This window comes from Catharus ustulatus, chromosome 9 (assembly GCF_009819885.2).
Source record: "Catharus ustulatus isolate bCatUst1 chromosome 9, bCatUst1.pri.v2, whole genome shotgun sequence".
Classification (NCBI taxonomy): Eukaryota; Metazoa; Chordata; class Aves; order Passeriformes; family Turdidae; genus Catharus; species Catharus ustulatus.
The window spans coordinates 18,363,713-18,383,433 of record NC_046229.1 but is presented as its reverse complement, the minus strand read 5'-3'; the positions used below and the strand labels follow the sequence as shown (position 1 = coordinate 18,383,433).

Genomic DNA, 19,721 nt, shown 5'->3' with positions numbered 1-19,721 from the left:
GTTCCTAAAAACAGCTCGGAGTCCATTTGTAGGGACATGTTCTAAGTTAATTTTTTTTTCCAACCTGTATGAAGTAGAAGTTTTTATTATTAAACTATGTTCTACTAATGTGGAAGTAAAGACATCAAGACAAAGGCAGCTCCTTGTGTCAGCATGCCAAATGCTTTTTCACCTTTAATTTGTTGTAAAATAGTGTTCTTGGCACTAAAGCACCAGAATATCCATTTCAATCTGTGTGTTTCACAGTTCTACAGGAAAGCCTCGTCATCGTTTTTCAAAAGGAAACTAAATACAAAAAACCCAATGCTTGAGTCAGACTTCTACCAACAAAAGGCAGGAAATTCAAAGTTAAAGCTGAGATTCTGAATTCTTGTCTGTAAATTTCCTGCCTTTTAAGACTGACTTAGGCTATACTCATAAACTTTGACTTCAGGGGATTTAACTGTGTAGCTCCCTGAGAAACTGATGAGCGTGAAATTTCCAACACTTTGTGTGCTCTCCCAGCTATTTACTGCTTGACATTTATAGGAGCATGTTTTTTCTCCTTTCTCCCCACTTTTTATTTTCTTTATCACAGCCTTGTGATTCTTCATGTACTTGATCATTTGTATTGTTTGAGTCTGCATTAATTTAAGGGACTGTTCCTTGAACAAATGCAAATTTGAATGTTTTTCAGTCTTTGTTTCCCTTGAGCTTGATAGGGTAGAGCTGATTAAGGAACAGCTTCCTGACTGCTAAACTTGGTCAGCAGGCCATTTTGTCCCCAGGGTGCTTCAGCATTTTACCTTAATTACTGTTAACATTATGCTGCTCTTACAGTGAGAGTGGATTTTTAAAATGGATTGACACTGGCAGCTTCAGCACATTTTCTGTGCATTTAAAAAGCACAGTGTGTGTTTAGAGGTGGATGGTCCTGATGGCTGGTTAGAGAATCTTTTGGAGGGGAAAGCATTATCGAGATAATACATAATCATAGAATACAATAGAAAGCATAATCATAGAATACAATGGCTTCTGATTATTCTTAACTTCAAATGAACAGATATGCTGTTTTTTCTAAGTCTATGAAATAATGTTTATAATACATGAAGACATGTGGAAAAGCTCATTCTGGATGGAGAGAAAGCACTGGGAAATCACATACTTAATTGGAAAAAATGGTCACTTAATTTTTTTATTTTTTAATTTTGGAATTAAATTTAATTATGTGAATGACATGTAAAATGTATGTTCATGAATAGTAATTAAATGCAGCATTTTTAGTGCCCAGGGACTAAAAAATGCATTATTTTTCATTAAATTCTGTCTTATTCTTCAAATTACTTTTTTCTTTCTGAAGGGTTTTTAATAAGCAATCAACAAACAGCGTCCACACATCCCATGGTAACTTATCTCAGTGCTCAGGAGATTTTCCTGCTCAGACATTAGATGATGTGGGAAGCCCAGTTTATCACCGTTCACAAAAGGTTAGAGAGAAGAGATCTTCCAGCCACACAGATATTCAAGGTAGTTCTTCTACATTTCTTTTGTAGGTGTCTCCAAATAAATACATAAATCTTGTTTTAAAAATTAAAAAAAAAATCTTGATGTCAGAGTTAGAAATGTAACACTGAAGGGTTAAAATGTATTATAAAGTTCAAAGCCTCTAGAACATTATGTACTTGAGCATAATAAGCACAAATGGAAAACTGCCTGATCCTAGATCTTTGACGAGAAAGGTGAGATACAATTCAAACAGCAAGTACTGTTAAACTCAGTGGACTAAACTCTTTCAGTTAGCTCTAGCAATTGAAAATCCATTGGTTTTGTGAATTCCACGTTGATTGCAGGTCTTCTACAAAAGCACAGTTTTCAAATTTCTGAAATGAATTTGAAGCTTTTATAGGAATATATGTCCTGTGTTTTTTTCATTATATTGCATGTTCACATAACTTGTGCAAACTTTTCTATTTTCAATATACTTATAGCTAGTTTTCAATTTTAAAAAAAGGTAAATTTTGTCTTTGACATTTGGAGTTAGCAGACTTTCTTTTCCAAAGCAGTGCGAGGGCCACCACCATTCAGATCATGGTCAGTTGGCAACCAGAGTGGAGGAATGTGCAGTGACTCTGAAAGTGCAGGGGGAAGCAGTGAGTCCCGATCCATGGATTCTCCATCTGCCAGCCCAGGTACTGCTACCCTCACTGCTATACTTATCTGAAGCCTTTTTCCTCCACTGTTTCACATTAGGGAAGACATTATTGTTAAATAAGCAAGTATTGAGCAGTGCATGTAATGAAAAATGAACAGGTGTGTGGCACTGATACTTAACAGCTTCCTGAAAATTTTTCTTGTCTGCTAGGGGATTTTAAACGACGACTTCCCCGAACACCTTCCACTGGGACTATGTCATCTGCAGATGATCTTGATGAAAGAGAGCCACCATCTCCTTCAGACTGTGGTAATGTTTCTGTACCCAAAATCCCCAGAAGATGCTTTTTGTTACAGTGTGTGGCTGTTCTTTTTAATTTTCTTAGGTACAAGGTGTGATTGCCAACAGCATTGTTTTTAACACAGTATGCATCCACTTGAGGATGAGAGATGAAAAATAATGTTCAAGTAATGTTAATGAAGTGATGCAGAATTGTCTTTATATATTTAGGTTACTGTATGGGCAACCATAGAATATTTCTAATGTCTTTGCCCTCTTGAGTTAAAGCAAATGATCTACTAACTATTCCCTCCAGACATTTGCATTTAAATTTAGCTCCATGGCACTGAGTTATGTGAGATCACTTCTAAACTTGGATGTGAAATGCAGAAATACAGGGAGTTGGAAAAAAGTAGAACCAAATGTTTAGGGTAATAACTGAGGTTTTCACCCTTTCAGCTAAGATAAATGAGTTCAATAGTATCTGTCCCAGATTTGACCAGGCCATTTCTAATTTTCAAATGAATTTTGACTGTGTAACGACAATGTTGCCACAGGCATTGAAACCTGAATAACTGGATTATCAGAAATAGTTCTATGGTATGTCTACAGTACTTACAAACTAATTTTGAAATCTTTGTGGCACAGTAAAGCCCTTAGGGAATTCTTGACTTAGTCCCTATTTCCTAAATGTATACTTTGCCTTCTAGGAATGAACCTGTGCTAAACAGTATTAATTCAGATCTAGACTTAAAGCATGGCAATGTGCTAATTAATGCAAGCTTTCACTTGGAGTGCTATTGTTTAATCAATGCTTGAGCATTTAAGAAGCTTTCTGGGCAATTAACTGAATGTGCTAATTTTAAGTTACCTGTAAAACAAAGGAGTTTGGTTCAAAGAGTTGTTGATAGCATTTTAAGTAAATTGCCTGAAAAAATTTTGACAGAAAAAGGACCAGTTGCTATTCTTCTTAGTTTTAGAATCCTCTAGAAAATATTTTGATGTTATGGAAAACTCAGACTCAGTGATTTTTTTATTATTTATTTTTATGTGGCTTCTGCCATGAGTGTGTGTTAGTTCTCCCTTGCTGCAAAATATTTCTTTTTTAAGTATTTCAGAAACACTGCAGGCCAAAACAAGATATCTTTCATCCTCTAGTACAGGATTTTGAAATGTGTAAAATTAAACTTCCTTGAATTGTTGCCTGAAGTGCAGGGAGTTGAAATTAAATGTCCTAATATTTTCACATTGCCACAATATGGGAGAAAATGGGATACTTAAAAAGGCAAAAATTATTGTTGGGTTCTGCTTTTATACAAGACTGTTCCATCGTTAATGTCTCTGTCTCTGTTATGTGAACTGCAACACAGTTTTTGCCTCTTTGTGATTGAAATGTTTTTGATTATTTTGATAGTTGCCATTACTTAGAGACTTGTGTTGTGCAGTACAATTCTGAAAAATCAGAGTAACTACCACCCAGTAGTAGATATTAAAATGACTATAACAGGGAAATTCTCTTCAGGTTTAAATGATCTCACATCTGAAACTGCAAATTCTCCAGGACCTTTTAGAAATGCTAATATGTCCAAGGCAGCACAGACACACAAACTACGGAAGCTGAGAGCTCCATCTAAATGCAGAGAATGTGATGGCTTAGTGGTATTTCATGGAGCTGAATGTGAGGAGGTAAGTGAAAATTAGTTTCAATTGCTGCTTGGGATTTGTGTAAAGTTGGGAGTTTTGGAAACTTCAGTTATGTTTCTAAATAAAAATGGAGTTTGTGGCTTGTATAATCACCATGAGCTTAAAGCAGAGGCACACCATACTAACAAATATTTTGTTTTGCTCGCATATCGGATAGCAAACTGCAGAAGTATCTCTTATGGTGTCAGATTGTATCAAACCATATGCTTTTTTGTTTCTTCCCCTGTAGTGTTCCCTTGCATGCCATAAAAAATGTTTAGAGACTTTAGCTATTCAATGTGGGCACAAAAAACTTCATGGAAGGCTTCACTTATTTGGAGTGGAATTTGCCCAAGCTGCTAAAAATGTTCCTGATGGCATTCCTTTCATCATCAAAAAGTGTACCTCAGAAATTGAAAGCAGAGCACTGAATGTCAAGGTATGCTGAAGTTTGTTCATGTTTGTTTGACACAGTCTTAAAAAAAAAATGAAGATTTTAATGCTGTCAGTATCATCTGTGTTTTATAACTTCCATTCAAACTGAAATAGAGTTGTGCTGGTCTTTTAATTTTAGGGTATCTATCGAGTGAATGGAGCCAAATCGAGAGTTGAAAAGCTTTGTCAGGCTTTTGAAAATGGAAAGGATTTGGTTGAGCTCTCAGAACTCTATGCACATGATATCAGCAATGTTCTCAAGCTGTATCTCCGCCAGGTATGGAATTGAGAGGTCAGATGGAAAACAAAAGTGCTGTAGTACATTTCCTCACCACAGTACAAAATAACCACCCCTTTTCAGCAGTCCTACAGCAGCAGATTAAACAAGTGCCTTGTGTAACTGCAGTGGCTTCTTTATTTACACATGGAGCCTGTGACAAGGGCTGGGAAAACTGCTGGATTACAATACGTATTCCACATGGATATTATGGCTTTTTTTCAGTACCATATGCATAACAAGCTTTTTTTTTGTCTACTCATAGAGTCTAATTTCTAAAACCTTTCTGATTAGTGAATTTGACTGTCTTATGTGGAGTTTACAAGATTGCCATGTTCTTGCCTCTTCATGCAGCCGATGCTGATATATTGCTGTTAATACCTTTAACAAAAATTTCATTCAACACTAATAGTGGCTGTGATTATTATGGAGGGATTATCTATCTTTTTCTTCTAAAATAGAACTTTAAAGCTTCATGATTGAATGTTCTAAAGCAGTTTCAATATGTATGTGAAAAAACGAAGTTGGGATGTTGCCCAGTGAAATTACTGAGTCACTCTGAAAGCTTGTTAACCCTGAAAGGAATAATCCTTAGCAGTCGTCTTCCTCAGGCTGGCTGTCAGAGATGAGCATTCCAATCCTATGATCATCACCATTTAGTGATTTTGAACAAATCTTTTTTTTTCCTGAAATATTCTTATTTCAATAAATGGTGATCAGTGCTCAGTCCTGGAGCTATTGTAGGAAAAAGGTAACAAATGATTTCTGGAAAAAAGTGTAGGAAGGAGTTTTTTTGTTAGCTGGGGATTGGGTTTGAAAAAACTGGGGATTGAGCTAATCAACAAGGATTAAACAATGTCATCATCTAAGAAAAGATGCTAGACCAGAAAAAGTTGAAGAAAACCAGGAAGGAAATGGTTAAAATTCAGGTTTGAGTATGTTTCTGAAATGCTCATATTTCTTCAGCTTCCAGAGCCCTTGATTTTGTTTCGACTTTACAATGAGTTCATTGGACTTGCAAAAGAAAGTCAGAATGCTAATGAGGAGTTGGATGCTAAACAAGCTAGCCCTAAAGCAAAGACAAGACAGTCACTCTGTATTGAACTGAATAGGATCATCATTAAAATTAAAGATCTTCTGAAACAACTGCCTGGACCAAACTATAACACTCTTCAGTACCTTATTGGACACCTCCACAGGTAAGAAAATATTTTAAATGCAAAGTGATGTTGAAAACTTAACTGCTACATGCTGCATGTTAGGAATCTCTTGTACCTTTCTTATGACTGTTGAGGAAGAAGTCACATATACCTTGAAGACACTGTTCTGTTGCTGGAGTTTTTTCCATGTAATGAATTCCCAAGTGAGAGAAAAATATGAAAGAGAAATAAAGCAGGAAAAACATTGACCTCCATTATTTTTGATTCTCTGCTAGCATTGGGGTCAGCAGTAATTAGTGTCATATGCAGGGAACTAAATATGATTTAAATTGTCATGGAACAAAGATAGGGGAGTGATTTGGTGGTTATTAACAGAAAATTGAAACTTGTATCATGTCTCTTAATAACCATTCTTCAGTCACATTTCACTTCCTTGTCCTCCAAATGGTGGTTTGTGTGATGATGTACTGAACTGATGATTACCTATAAACATGGATATTTATAAATACTGGGCTATAGCTGTGTTATTACTTAGAATGAGAGACATTCTTCTCCTCAACCCCAGAAATGCCAAATAGCCGCAAGTAACTTTAACAAATAGGACATAGGAAGTTCAAGCCACTGTTAAATGTGGTCTGCACTGAAGATTCTGCCTGCCTGCCAAACCCACTCAGTTTTTTATTATCTCTTTTTCTCTTTAGAAATAATATTTTAATATCAAAAGTATTTCTGAAGTAATAAAACCCTCTAACTCTTGGGAGTTTCTTTTGGTTTGCTTTTTTTCCCCCTCTTTGTGCAGAGTTACAGAACAGTGTGATGAAAATAAAATGTCAGCCAGCAACCTTGGCATAATATTTGGCCCAACTCTGATCAGACCACGTCAAACCGATGCTACAGTTTCTTTGTCATCACTTGTGGACTACCCTTACCAGGCCCGGGTAGTGGAGCTGCTCATAACATACTATGAAAAGATATTTGATGTGTCACTGAAACCACTTCTGAGCACTTCTCATTCTGAAGAAACAGCTGTTACAGTCAGAGTTGCTTTATCAGCAGATGAGAGGGAGCCACAGCCGCAGAGGAAATCGTTTGTTGCTGTAAAGGAAGTGAGTGACTCTTGCTGCCACAATGTTACCTGTGCCATATTAATTTCTGTGTTAAATTCTGGAGCATTCCAGAGCACATTTCTAATAAAACTTTGTGGGTTCTTTTTATAAGTAGTGTATTTTCTGTTGAGTTCTCATTTATTTCTGCTCTGACTTTTGTTAGCAGGGTATTCAAATAGTTCCAAGTGAAAGAGTTTCAGAAACAGCTGCGCTCTTTTTGGAATCGAAGAATTCCAAGAATACAAAAGAAGAAGCAGATATCTCTGTAATTGGTTAGTATGCAGTTAACTCTGGCTGTGGGTTAATAAGTAGCCTTGAATGCATTAGATTATAGTGCACGTAGCTCTGCAATGTAGACAGAAGCAAGTGATAAAACCTGTTCATCACTGTTTGGTATACTGTTAATTTTTGTAAGGGGAACAGAGAATTAATCTTTCAAAAGGCTTTTAAGAAATCTGTATTTATGGAATCAGAACTCAAAGTGTTTTGTAAGAGAATGTAACAGTGGTTTGGTTTCTCCCTGTTGTTAAAGAAAGCAAACAAAACAAAACCATAATTATGCTGTGACTATTGATTTCTAAAGTCCTCTACAACATTGTACACTAATACCCAGCAATTTATGTATTTTGACCATTGTTCTCTCAAAATGTGTTTCATTGCCGCTCACTGGAACTAAACCAGAAAGCTTTGGAAAGAGTAATTGCATAACAGATTTATGAGAGTGTTTTGGTTATCAGTATTTTTGCTTAAAAAACCCAGATCTCCTAACCTAATTCTAACTCTGAATTTTCTTCTGTTTATCTACCTATGCTACTACAGGGGTTTGGTTTAATGTAGGTATGATTTCACATACTTCATTTAGGAGTAACTATACACATTCCCTTATAATTATACTGATTTTCATTTGATGTTACCAGTTCAGTTATGTCTCCTACATCAACTGTGCAACATCCTGAAACATACTAAAACTGAAAATATTCAGGGATGGCAAAGCACCAGCCAAAAAGTGAAATGTTTCTGTCTGTTTTCTGTTTGGTTACAGCTGTACAGTATGTGTTTTACTGCTAGTGAAGTGCTTACATTTGGTGAGAATAGGGCATTGCTAGTATGTATACAAGTTAGCCCTAAAAACTTACCTCGTTAAAATACTAACTAGCAAGGGGTCATTGAAGTCTTGCTGATTTCTCGTGGTGAAAAGATCCAGTAACCTCTGTTTGTGTGTTCCTAGGTGATGCTGTGAGTCCCACTTCAGAAAAAGACAGTGATCCATTCATTTCTCTAGGTGAAGACCCCTGTAAAAAGAACTCATTTCCTGTAAAACCCAACCGTCAGATTGCCAAAGTTCCATTGCGAGCTCCAAGGACAAAAGCAGTGTCTCGCCCTGTCAGCCTGCCTGTAGACCGAATACTTCCTCCATGTGTTTTGAATGAAAGAAATTCACGAAATGCAGGGGCAGTAAGTTCAGAGAAACTGGGCAGAAGCCCTACTATTGAAGAAGTCTCAGAGGTGAAGGCACTCCCTGCTGTTGATACCTCCTGCAGACTTCCTTGTTACGACACCCAGATGCTGCGAAAAACTTGGGACAAGCAGTACAAACAGTATGATATCACAGCAAGGACAGCAATGATCGTGACTAATGTGCCCCAGGAGATCCGAGCACTTGAGAGTGGAACCGCAGGTGCTTTATCATCATCATGCAGCCTTGGTAACAATTCAGCTAATGCCATTCTTCCTAATAAGCCATATTCTGTTGTTGGGTCAGGAAGGACAGCAGCAGAAGAGAATGGTCCTGATGTTAATCCTCTTGCTGCCTTTAGGGCACCAAGAACATTGCAGCCACCTCCAGGGACATTTTATAAACCACCCTCTAACAAATCAAAAGAAAATGGAGATGGTTCTTCTGTAAAAGCTGGTGCACCAACCAGTGCTAGCTCTGTGTTCCCCCAGGATAATACTGTGAAACTGGCTAGGAGCTCTGCACTTCCATCAGGTGATGCTGAACAAAACACAAATGAACAGAAATCTAGCTCAGAGGATATTCACCCCACAGATCTGAAGCCTGCTTACCATAGACTGAGACCAAAAAGGATCCAAGAACTGGAACACAGGGAAGCTCATTTTGTATAGGGTGCAAATTCCTCTTGGACTATATGCAATTTGTTGATGTTGCCAGCGGAGGCTTCCCTTTGCCCCTTTATCCTTTGCCTTCCCTTGAGAATCCCACTTTTGTGCCATATTGGAGTTATTTTTATATATGCAGCATTTTAAAAATGGGGGGAGGCCTGGGGAACTGTGAATTAAATAAAGTCAAACTTTTTGTAGTTAGCTTTCAATAAAGATGTAATACATTCCCAGTCTAGACACAGTTGATGGGTTCATTGAATAAGACACTGAGCTTCATTTCATTGTGTGGAATGGAGTGCTTATTCATAGACAAACAGCTATTTTTCTTAATAGATGTTATAATAAAAGTGGAAGGTTTAATGTTCACTGTCTAAGCATAAACCAAAGCTTATGCTTTGCTCTGTAAAAGCATTTGTTCATTTTTCTAATCTGTGCAATTAAAGCTTTGCTCTTGAACAGGCTTACATACTGGCCAGCATGGCCATAATTATGTATCATATGTGTATATTTCAGGCGGACATGGTTATCTGTTGCCAGTTCTCTATGTTGTCACTTTAATTTTTTTTTTTTTTTTTTGTACAGCAAGGATGCACTTACTGAACTTTACTATTCAGAAGCAGCAATCAATTCACATCTGGTTTCTTGTATAGCTTAGTGAGTGGGGCAAATGTGCACAGCCTGTTTCACTTGGGTGACACTCAGTTGTGGACACACTCAGTTGCCGTGGTGCTGTCTTTCCCAGGTGAATGAAGAGGCAGTGATTTGCTTGCTAAAGATCAGTTTTACCACTTAACCTGGTGTAACTGAAATGAAGAGCTTTGTTTCCAAGTTTCTGTGAAACAGCTAAAAATAACCAAAAATCAGCATTAGTAGGTGCATCTAATGGTTTTCACTTTGTATTAAATGGTTTTTATGTGTACACTGTGTTATATTTGCTTTAAAATATATTAACGTGTTAACATTTCAGTGACTCTATGGCTTCTGTATCTGGATTTCTTCTAACTTATTAAAATACAGATGTTTGGCCTTTGCAATAGTGTAGTACTCTCCTACATCTGTCTACTGGGACTAGAGGGTGGCATGCTTTTCTTTATGGGATTATAATTAGCATGACCCTTTCTTGCTTACTATAGAGTAGTTTTTTTAGCATGGTAATTTCTACTGATGTAAGCACCAAATTCACTCTCAAAAGGTGACAAAGACAAAGAATCACTTTTCTGTTTTTGCAACAGGAAATACACTGGACTTTAGTACACCATTACTTTTGCCAGTCTTCCCAAAACACATAAAATCCCATGCTCTGTTTGGTGGACATAATCTGATTTTTATTTCCAGAACTCACAATGCTGGACTTTGATTCCTTGTCTCATTTCCACAGAAGCAGGACTTGCATTCTTGGCAAAGGCCATGCTATCATGGATGGTTCTGGCCATGCTCGGGGTCATTTCTTTGGGGAGCTGTCTCTTATTACAGAAAAGCTGAAAGTACCACATGCTGTCTGCCCAGACTGGTGTTGGGAGTTGCAGAAGGAAATACGTGGAAAGGCTTCTTGATGTAGATGGGAATTTGTTCTGCTTTGGCAAGGGGGGAGTGCACTATATATACCCTGTACAACTGGTTAATGAATCGTGAAAGACAGTGTAGCATAACTTCATAGCATACAAGGATCAATATTGATTAGGACCACTAGATAGCAAAATAATTCGTGAATTATTTATTTATTGTCTCTATAGATATTTCAGTGTTTTTGCATGTCTAGCACTGGATATTGTAAGGGCTTAGGAAATTAATTGAACTTCTTGATTTAATAATTTCTTAATTTAATGAAGCTGTTCAGCTAGTGTGATTGCTCTAGGACTCCCCAGAGCAGCCTCCCGAGATAGAGAATTACAACAGTGAATACTGACCCGTAAGAAACAGATAAATTGTTACTGGCTTTGCCATATTCCCTTTTACGTAACATCTGCTCCCATGCTCTGCTAGTCCGAAAGGTTTCCGCTCGGTTGAAGGTGTTTCCCCAGCGCCGCAGGTTCCAGCGGGCTGGGCCGGCAGCGGGGACTGCAGGGCCCGGTGCCGCTGGAGGGGGGAGCTGAAGGTGTTCTACTAACCCATGTTATTCCAGGGAAAACATCCATTTCTAAAGAAGATTTACATCTCCCAGCTTTATAATGCTGTCAGCTGTTTTTATGTGATACAAGCGAAGTAGCAAGGGCACGACTTTGGAAATGGGAACCTTAGGCGCCTGTGTAAGAGTTACAACGCTGCCGCCCGGGTGGCGGGAGCGGCTGCAGGGCGGGGGGTTCTTCCCGAGCCTGCCCGGGGGCAACGCGGCCTGCGAGAGGCGGCGGCCCTCTGTCACTTCTTAATTTGTCCATTTTCGTAAGCATTTGCAGGGCGGTGTCACGGCCCTGTTCTGTTCGGGCCCGCACGCTGAGGGCGCGCCCGCCCCGTGAGGGAGCGGGGTCCCGCGACCGCCCCAGGGGGCTGAGGAGGCGGCCGCGGGGTCTTGAGTCTGGTGGAAAAAACTTTGGTTTAACTTGGAACTGGAAATGTTTCGGCTGAGCCCTGTTGTTTCTTTTGGTTCAGGTGCAGATTTTCCTCGGTTTTGCTTTGAAATGGCTTCACTCTATTGGAACTGTAGCAATCCTACCCACCTGCCCCAGGTGACAGGCTGTGGGCTGTGACAAGTGCCAGAACCCTGCAGCTTGAGCTCTGGGGAGGAAACCTTTTCCTGCCAGATTTGTTTGGTAATTGCATTTTCTGAAGTCGTAATGCACTGCCTCATCCCTCTTAAAGCTTTGGCAGAGTACCGACTTCTGTAAGGCGCTGACCTAATTAGTGGTGACAGCTGTTTGTTTAGCAAGGCCTCTGATGCTACCAGAACTACCCTTCTGAAACCACCTTCTCAGATATGGGGTTTGTTCAGATCTGAAGAAATACAGAAATATCAGCATCCTAGTAAGGCTTGATTGTGCTTGGGTAGGTCATACTGGATATTTGGGAGGATTTTTATTCACGAGTCCTTAAACTCGCAGATTGAGCTGTTCTGTATCAAGCAGGGGATTAAAACAATCTCCTTACAACTGAGCAGTGTTATTCTGCGAGTGCTAACTGCATTTAAGATATGTGTTTCTTTGCTGCCAAGCTGAACATTCCTTCAGAAACCTTTCTCTTTCAGCAGTGCTCACACATGAGGTAAGCTTTTGTGGTAAGTTTTCAAGGTTTTTGTTGCTTCTGTGTAAGAAGTCTATGTTTTGCTTGCAAATCCATGAACTCTTTAGTTTCCGTGTAGCAGAGGCCTAATGGAGCTAATCTGAAAGCTGACATGAAGCACTCTGTGAAGGCACTGCCCATATGGTAACACTGGTAACTTAGCTCTGAGCTTGTTTGTACTTTTTTAGTGACTTCACTACATAGCACTGTGGCTCACCATATAGAGTGATGCCAGAGCACACAAACTCAGTTCTGTTTGGGTGAAACTAAGCTGGAACGTGTGCTTCAGCACCATGCCTGAGGTGCTGCAGGTGCTAATGCACCTTCAGTCTGCCTGGAGCTCATCTGAAGTGACCCTTAGGCAAATAGTGCAAGGATCCTTGGTCCTGGGCACCCACTGTTTCACTGAATAGCAGCTCTTATTGGGCCATCCCACTTGTCAACGTACACTTAATATGTTGGGAAAATGTTTCAACTTCCCATTAGTGAAGGGGGAGGGACAGGGAATATCTGATATCTACCAATGGTGTTATTTAGAATGTTCATGGAAATAAGTCTTACAGGAGGATTCTTTGGAGACAAGTGCTTTTCTGAATAAAATGTTGTATCTGCATGCCCGTTTATATTCACAGAAAAAGGGAAATTCTTTTTCTAATTTAGAGATCCGAGGGACCCTTGGAAAGTGTTTACTCACAGGTAGAAGAAAAAGCTATCCTACATCTTCCAAAATGTTAAATGCTTGAGGAAAGTGAATGCCAGGAAAATCCTCACTCCTCAGGCCTTATGCAGCTAGATGACAGAACAGCATCTATATGAAGTAAGCTGAATTACACCAAAAGTAAAAAAAAATACCCTGTGTGTTTCCACTGCTTTGTGCTTGTTTATCCACAGATTGGGGTGATTAGCCCACTGCTGGGTTTGCATAAGAATAGGATCTATTTAAGATTCCATATTTCTCTGTGTTTGACACAGAGTCTGGATAGATGGAAGAGTCTGTGATTGTCTTTGATTCATAGAAATACACCTTTCAAACTGAAGTTCCATGGGGCTTTTTCTTAGTCTCTCTGATTTTTTATAATTTGATCCTGGTTTGACAGAACTTCCCATTCTTGCCTTTCAGGTTGTTCCTTACTTATTACAGAGGGAGACCTCTGAAATACATAGGAAATACCTAAAAAGCTTCAGCTTGGGTTTTCCCCAGTAGTTTGAGATAGTTGGGTGCAAAACTTAACTCAGAAAGCCCCAACCTGTGTTTGTGTCATTTTCTTTCCACTCACATAGATATACCTATTTATTGATATAGGATACATTTATACACACCCACTCCTACAGTTAGTCTAGGCAAAATTGTGTTAGCATTAATTGTGTTTGCTTTCTAGGGGGCCTGTCGAGGGACATGCTCTTCTATATACATAAGAATGTCTCATGGGTTAGGGAATGGTTTGGGTGCTGGAAAGCATTGTTGAACATTAGAAGTGCTGGCCCATAAGCACACCCAGTATACCTAAGTGTGGATATTTTCAAAGCTATCTTTTCAGGTAATTTTAAAATTCTGTTTTACAGAAATATTTGCTTGTGGTACTAGAGAGATTACTGGGAGTGTTTTTATAATTTACTGGACAAATAGTATTCAGTCAGACTTGACTTTTTAGTCAAAAGTCAGGAATAAGCCTGGAAATAAGAAAACAAAATTCTGATATTTAAAACAGCTGTTAAAACTATGGTTTGTGTGTGTGAGGTAAGGGGATATCACAACACACTTGCCATGTGACCCCATGTATTGCATGTGGGTGCTCATGAAGCACACTCAGGGAACTTTTATATTATGAGATGGCTACTGTAGGCATAATGCAAGGACTGTCACCAAACATCTATTTCCACTTATTGCTTTCTTTATGTTTTCTGATACGTAAGTGGAATGTCTCATGTTTTGTTGTTGCTGGCAATAAACTACAGATCTTTAGGAAATAGCTAAGTCATAGTGATAACTGTGGGTAGAGCTACAGTGAAATTGTGTACTGTGCTTCATAAGCTGAACTGTATTTTACCCCCTCCCATGTGAAGCCCTACATAAGCTTTCTCTGTTTACTTCTGAAGATCCCTTTGTAAAGCTAAAAAGCAGAAATGGGTCACAGGAGCAGCGGATGTAGTTGACCATAGAAAGCAAAATATCCCCTGCCATCATCCAATTGTGATGTAAAAAATCTAATTAGGAGAGATTAGTTTAATCTGTTAGAGCTGTCTCTGCAAACATCTGGACAGCAAAAAGAGATCCATTTCCTTAAAATAACTTGCCTTGGGATTTTAGAGGTAAAAATGCCTGTTTGCTGGATAAAACAATTAAATTACCTGTTTGCCTCACACATTGTGGTAGGGTTTAAACACAGTCTGCAGCTGAGAAGCAGCAGCAGTGCTGGTTTCTCTGCTTTGCACTGCCATTAGTTGAAGTTAGCTTCTATCTGTGGCTTTGTGGAGCTTTGTTTCTCGGTCTAGATTGCAGCAGGCTGGGTCTTACCTGTGATATGAACATATGCTCAACAGAAATTAGATCAAAGCCCCTTGTAAAAGAGGACGTTGCCATAGAATCACAGAATAGAATCATTAAAGTGAGAAAGGACCTCCAAGATTGAGTCCAGCCTTTGACCAAAAGCACCACATCAACTAAACCATAGCACTAAGTGCCATGTCCAGTCATTTCTTGAATACTTTCAGGGACAGTGACTCCACAACCTCCCTGAGCAGCCCTTTCAGTGAAAACATTCTTCCTGATGTGCAACCTGAGCCTTCCCTGGCACAGCTTGAGGCCATGCCCTCTTGTCCTGTCACTGTTTGCCTGGGAGAAGAGGCCAATCCCCACCTTGCTAAACTCTCCTTGCAGGCAGTTGTAGAGAATGGTAAATTCTGCCCTGAGCCTCCTCCTCTCCAGACTAACCCCAGCTCCCTCAGCTGCTCCTCACAGGATTCACTTTCCAGACCCTTCTTAGCCCCACTGCCCTTCTCCAGGCTCACTCCAGCCCCTCAGTGTCTCCCCTGAGGTGATGTGCTCACAGCTGCCCACAGCACTGAGGTGGTGCCTCACCAGTGCCAAGTGCAGGGGCCCAATCCCTGCCCTGCTGGCCGCACCATTCCTGACACTGGCCAGGATGCCACTGGCCTTCTTGGCCACCTGGGCACACACTGGCTCATGTTCAGCAGCTGTTGGCCAGCACTCCCAGCTTTTTCCCACTGGGCAGCTTTCCAGGCACTCTTCCCCCAGTCTCTAATACTGCCTGGAATTGTTTTGACCATTTGGCAAATGCTAGTCACACTGGCCAATCTCCAGTCATCTGGAACCTCCCTGGTTTACCAGGACAGATGATAAATGATGGAGAGAGGCTTGGTGAGCTCTTTTGCCAGTTCCTCCAGTACTCCTGGATCCCATCCTCCTTCATAGACTTGTGAGTGTCTAAGTGGCACTGCAGATCACTGCCTACCTCCTAATAGATTGCAGGGGAGGTTTTCTACTCCCCATCCCTGTCAGGGGACTGGCTGCCCTGAGGATAACCCGTCTTTGTGTTGAAGGTGCAGGCAAGGAAGGCATTAAATACCAAGGCCTTTTTCTCATCCTTGGTTACAATGTTCCCCTCTGCATGCAATAAAGGATGGAGATTTCTTTTGGCCCTCTTTTTGTTGTTAATGCATTCATAAAAACACTTTTTATTATTTTTCACAGCGGTTGTCAGAGTTCTAGCTGAGCTTTTGCCATTCTAATTTTCTCTCTTAGTGATCTAACAATGTCCTTGCACTCTTCCTGAGATGACTGCTCCTTCTTCCAAAGGTCATAAACTCTATTTTCCCCTGACTTCCAGCAAAAGTCCATGTGGCAGAGCTTGACTTTTTCTTTCCCCTTCACAGGGCTTTGGGAACACTTCTGAAAATCCCCCACAAAACTGCTTGACTGAATTTAAAACTCTAGATTTCCCCACGAGCCCACTGCAGATCCGACAGCAGAGCACTGCACTCTGCTTCTTTCCCAGCACCATGGCAGGGCCTTCCAGCCCCTGCACTCAGGTGTTCAGCCAGTTCAGCCAAGGCTGCTCTTCTTCCCTGGTGGCTCACCTTTCAGCACAGGCTGGATCCTGTGCTTTGTTGTCCTTGGCCAGCTTAAAGTGGGTGGTTTAGGTGGCACCAGAGTCATTGCCCAGGCGTGAGCACTGCTGGGAGGTTTTGTTGCATTGCTGTTTCAGATGCACTTTACAGGTGAAAATCAATAGGGAGTTTAGTGTTCACTCTGTTCATTTTTCTGATTTTAGGAGAGTGTTGTTATCTATGTAAATTAACTTCTTTTTTTGAAATTTAATTTCTTTCAGTACCTGTTCTCTTTCTGATTGCAGCAGTCCCGAGCCACCACTGATTTTATGAGTTCAGTGCTACCTCTAAAGAGTGAAGATAGATCTCCACCATGACTAATCACTCCAGAAGTTCATGTACCTCCTCAGTCCAAGTGGAGTTCTCCACACATTATTGTTAGGTACTATCTTGGTTCTACTGCTTTTTTATCATAGTGTTTTGCTCTACTTAAAGTAGTAAAGCTTGAATCTTAACCACGCAAATCTGTTCGTTTGTCTGACTAATGCCCAGATAGGAAAGGATATTTCAGGACTGAAAATTAATTATTCTTTATTTATTCTGTGCTGCTATGAAATCTGAGGTTTGTCAGTCCAGTGTCTTCTGAATGCATTATTTAAGTTCTTCTACAGTTTTGTCTCATCTTCACCTATCTAATTTACATTTTAAAGCAGTATAAGGTTGATTCATATCCCTGAAGCCATTCCATTTAGGAAAGCAAGGTTCTTTCCCTTTAGCTCCTAATTAAGGTTTTGTAAACAAACCAGTCTGGGGAGAACAAGTTGTTCATCCTGAAATTAGAGGTGATCCTAAAGTGTGTCTGATGAGCAATGTAGAAACTTTCTTTAAGTTTTGTGTGTTGGTTGAACTTCATGCATTAATGCCCTAACTTTATAGTTATTTCAAGTGCTTTTAAATTCTGACTCATGTAGCACAGTGTTAACCTTGGGAATCAATCTAATCTAATAGTCACTTTCTTGGAGAGCATTTGAGCATTTTTTTTGTCCCTTTATGCATATTAATTAGGTTTTCTGTCACTGAATTACTTCTCTTATAAGCAATGACTTCCTGTCACTGTCAACAAATATAACTAGCAGGGTTCAATGTAAAAGGAATCTTGAAGATTACGTAGCAAGCACAATCTGTATAACCTGAATTACTGCCCTTTTTTTCCCCACCAAGGTTTATTGAATTTGGCTTCTTTACTACTTATATTTTTAGTCTCTGAAAAATAGTTAGATTTTTCAAAGCAAATACTAACAGCCATTTTTTGGGGCAGTCATCATCCCATTTATGGCCTTGCATGACAGATTTTCTAGCTACTAGTACCAGCTACTACTGGTTCAGGAGTGCTGCAGGTATTTCATACATAGCAAGATACTTAGAAACATTAGCTAGAACTCTCTGTAGTACTGTGGAGACAGAAACTCTTAATTTTAACCCAAACCAAGGCAGTGGCTCAGTAAAGAACCATCAGGAGGAAAAGAAGAGGCCAGGCCATTGGCAGACTACAGATTTTATGGCCTTGATATGAAAACTTGAATTTCCTTTCACAGCTGTTGCAGAGAGATTGCAGCTTCCATTTGGGGTTTAGAGGAAGGAAAGAGGAGCTGGAGTGCAAAACAATCTCTTCCTCATTTGTTCAACAGTAGGGTTCATTTTTCAGAGTAGCCACAGATTCAAGAGCCCTGGGCTACATGAAAGTGTCAGAAAGCTGTCTGACTGCCTGTGGTTTGCAACTCAAAGCAGGAGGCTGTCACAACCAAAATGTATTTCTTCAAACCATCAGGTGTTAGTCCCTTTACTCCTCACAACAGCAGTAGCTTTTTATAGTTAGTCTTTCTTCTTGCTCTGTAACTTAAGCAGTTAGAGTTGATGGAGGGACACTGAAAATAGCACAAAACTGTTGATCTCCAAAATATGGAAAATGCTCCAAGTTTGGTTTTGCATGGGTGTTCTTTATGCAGAGCTATTGCTTTGGCATTATTTGATCCCCAGGAAACAGCACAGCCAGTTCTTGGTGTTTAGCCCTAAATATCCTGCTTCAATCACTTTCATGCCTGTTATATCAGAAGAGATTGTGCATTCTTTAGGGTCCCTTTCTACCAGGGTTAGCCCCAGCTGATGCCAACCCTTCCCTAGTCCTGGCCACCTCTTCCCTTGAGGTTGAAATTGCTTTGCAGTTCATAAGATGTGGACTTGGGAGATGATTTTCTGAAATACTCAAATCTCTTATCTGATGTTTTTCACTACTACTTTGTTGATACATTGAGCCAAAATATTCTGACTTGTTTTCCAAACCTTGTCTCTTAAAATTAGACAAAATCTCCTTCAATTAATATAATTTCCAGAAACAAAATTCTAGAATAGTGAAAAATGAGACTTAAAAAAATTATTTAATCCATGAGTGGTTTTACCTGTGTAAGTTTTTGTAGAGTTTTGAGTAATCTGCAGTGGAGGCCCCCCAGTCTTCCCATAAAATCAGTTCTACTGCTTCACCATTGTTATAATCAGAATGTGCTTTCCAATATCTGACTTCCATTTCCTTTTCAACGTTTTCCCAGTTACTGATAATTCATAAAGAAACTGCTTTTCAATCATTTAAATCTCATAAAGCAGCAATAAAGTAGGAAGCTGATGCAGGTAGCAAATTTAAATGATTTGTTTATTTTTTAACAGACCCATTTAGCTGATATTTGGATTTAAATGTCAAACCGCCTTTTTCCTTTTGAAGGTATAAATTCCTGGTAATTATAATGAGTCATGAAACTGAAAAACAGAGTATGCAATGGTTTAAATTCTGTGGCATCGCTACTAAAATAGATTGGGAGCTGCTGAATTTAAAAACATAAAAATAGGAGATCCTGTATTTTTTTTAAGGAAATGGCAACAGAATGGATTTACTTTGATGAAATGCATTTCAAACTCTATTAATCAATATGCTTTTATCATATCTGAATGGTAAACTTAATTGTATCATAATAGGTAAATGGTTTTATATAAACTAATGTCTAGTAGAAAATCCATCTTTTCTTGGAAAAAATTAGTTTAAAAACACAGATTTATTTTGATAAATGATGCATCAATTAACTGCCTTCATTACATGCAAGTCCAAATTAATAGCCAGATTCAATATTCATTACTTTTTAATTTGAAAGAGATGTTTTTCCTCTCTCCTGCTTTCTGGTGCTGATAAATGTGTCACA

The 19,721-nt window shown here is 39.4% G+C and overlaps 1 protein-coding gene across 8 annotated transcripts in view; it reads left to right on the top strand.

Annotated features, from left to right (window-relative positions):
- Positions 1-10,161, top strand: part of ARHGAP29 (Rho GTPase activating protein 29) — a 51,122-nt gene extending 40,961 nt beyond the window's left edge. For 3 of the 8 annotated variants that reach the window (XM_033067880.1, XM_033067879.2, XM_033067882.2), the window contains 10 exons: positions 1,340-1,506; positions 2,040-2,168; positions 2,342-2,440; positions 3,933-4,096; positions 4,344-4,532; positions 4,668-4,805; positions 5,772-6,004; positions 6,765-7,071; positions 7,235-7,343; positions 8,300-10,161. In XM_033067880.1, the coding sequence (XP_032923771.1) occupies positions 1,340-1,506; positions 2,040-2,168; positions 2,342-2,440; positions 3,933-4,096; positions 4,344-4,532; positions 4,668-4,805; positions 5,772-6,004; positions 6,765-7,071; positions 7,235-7,343; positions 8,300-9,198 (2,434 nt within the window). In that variant the 3' untranslated portion in view covers positions 9,199-10,161. The remainder of the gene's footprint in view (positions 1-1,339; positions 1,507-2,039; positions 2,169-2,341; positions 2,441-3,932; positions 4,097-4,343; positions 4,533-4,667; positions 4,806-5,771; positions 6,005-6,764; positions 7,072-7,234; positions 7,344-8,299) is intronic. The other 5 variants (XM_033067876.2, XM_033067875.2, XM_033067877.2 and 2 more) reach the window with 5 other exon arrangements.
- Positions 10,162-19,721: the final 9,560 nt, after the last annotated feature.